At 40.4% G+C, this 982-nt stretch overlaps 1 protein-coding gene across 1 annotated transcript; it reads left to right on the forward strand.

Moving 5' to 3' along the window:
* The first annotated feature begins 250 nt into the window (after positions 1-250).
* Positions 251-982, forward strand: LOC132623043 (probable calcium-binding protein CML18). Its single transcript, XM_060337741.1, has one exon. It carries the CDS (start codon positions 329-331, stop codon positions 797-799), a length of 471 nt encoding a protein of 156 aa, XP_060193724.1. The 5' UTR covers positions 251-328; the 3' UTR covers positions 800-982.

The raw sequence follows: 982 nt of genomic DNA on the forward strand, positions 1-982 counted from the left end.
TATCAAATAAAGTGAAAAATATTTGATTTTCATGACCAAATCCCTGCTAATAAACTTTTACCATAATTTAGAAGTCCTCATTTATTAGTCGTATTACGTTACTACCCATGCGAGCGTTCGTACCGGATCCTGTCTCACAAAATAAGTAAAAAGCGACCTGGACTTCACGCGAAATCCCGCGTGACAGACAATTATATCCCACTTTTCCGCGTTAAACCGCGTGATCCTCTCAGATATAAATTACCATCAACTAACTCACAACTGAAAAAAAATCTCTTGCCCTTTCCTCTTCTTTTCCCTTCCAATCCAATCCAATCTGTCTCCACAAATGGCCGAAACTCCAAGCGATTCCAAAGAGCCAACAGTTTCATCTGTGGAGATGGAGGAAGTCGAGAAAGTTTTCCGAAAATTCGACGCCAATGGCGACGGAAAAATCTCGTTATCGGAACTCGGCGCGATTCTCAATGCGCTAGGCAGTAAGACCTCGCCAGATGAAGTAAAGCGAATAATGCTTGAAGTTGATACTGATGGTGACGGTTTCATTGACTTGAAAGAGTTTGCAGCATTTCACTGTCCTGGAAGTGAAACGGACAGTGAAAAAGAGCTTCGTGAGGCGTTCGATTTGTACGATAAGGACAAAAACGGAAAGATCACTGCGGCTGAGCTGCATTCTGTTATGAAGGGTTTAGGAGAGAAGTGTTCGATTAAGGATTGTCGTCGTATGATTAGCAAAGTTGATGTTGATGGCGATGGATGTGTTAACTTCGAGGAGTTTAAGAAGATGATGAGTAGGACTTGACCACTTTTCAGATTATAACGGTAGGTTTTAATTGGAACTGATTTCTCGGAACTTTGTAGATATTCTGCCTGCTTTTATTTTCTCTTGTTTGACAGATTTATGCCGTGAGTTTTTTCTGTCAATCCAACTCTAATTGTAGTTAGTTCTGAAGATATTCCGAATCAGCAAAAGCTTTTTCTATTA

Source organism: Lycium barbarum, chromosome 12 (assembly GCF_019175385.1).
Source record: "Lycium barbarum isolate Lr01 chromosome 12, ASM1917538v2, whole genome shotgun sequence".
Lineage (NCBI taxonomy): Eukaryota > Viridiplantae > Streptophyta > Magnoliopsida > Solanales > Solanaceae > Lycium > Lycium barbarum.

Bases quoted from the DNA above. Each gene is read 5' to 3' on its own strand.
- LOC132623043 (XM_060337741.1), top strand. From the start codon at position 329: ATGGCCGAAACTCCAAGCGATTCCAAAGAGCCAACAGTTTCATCTGTG.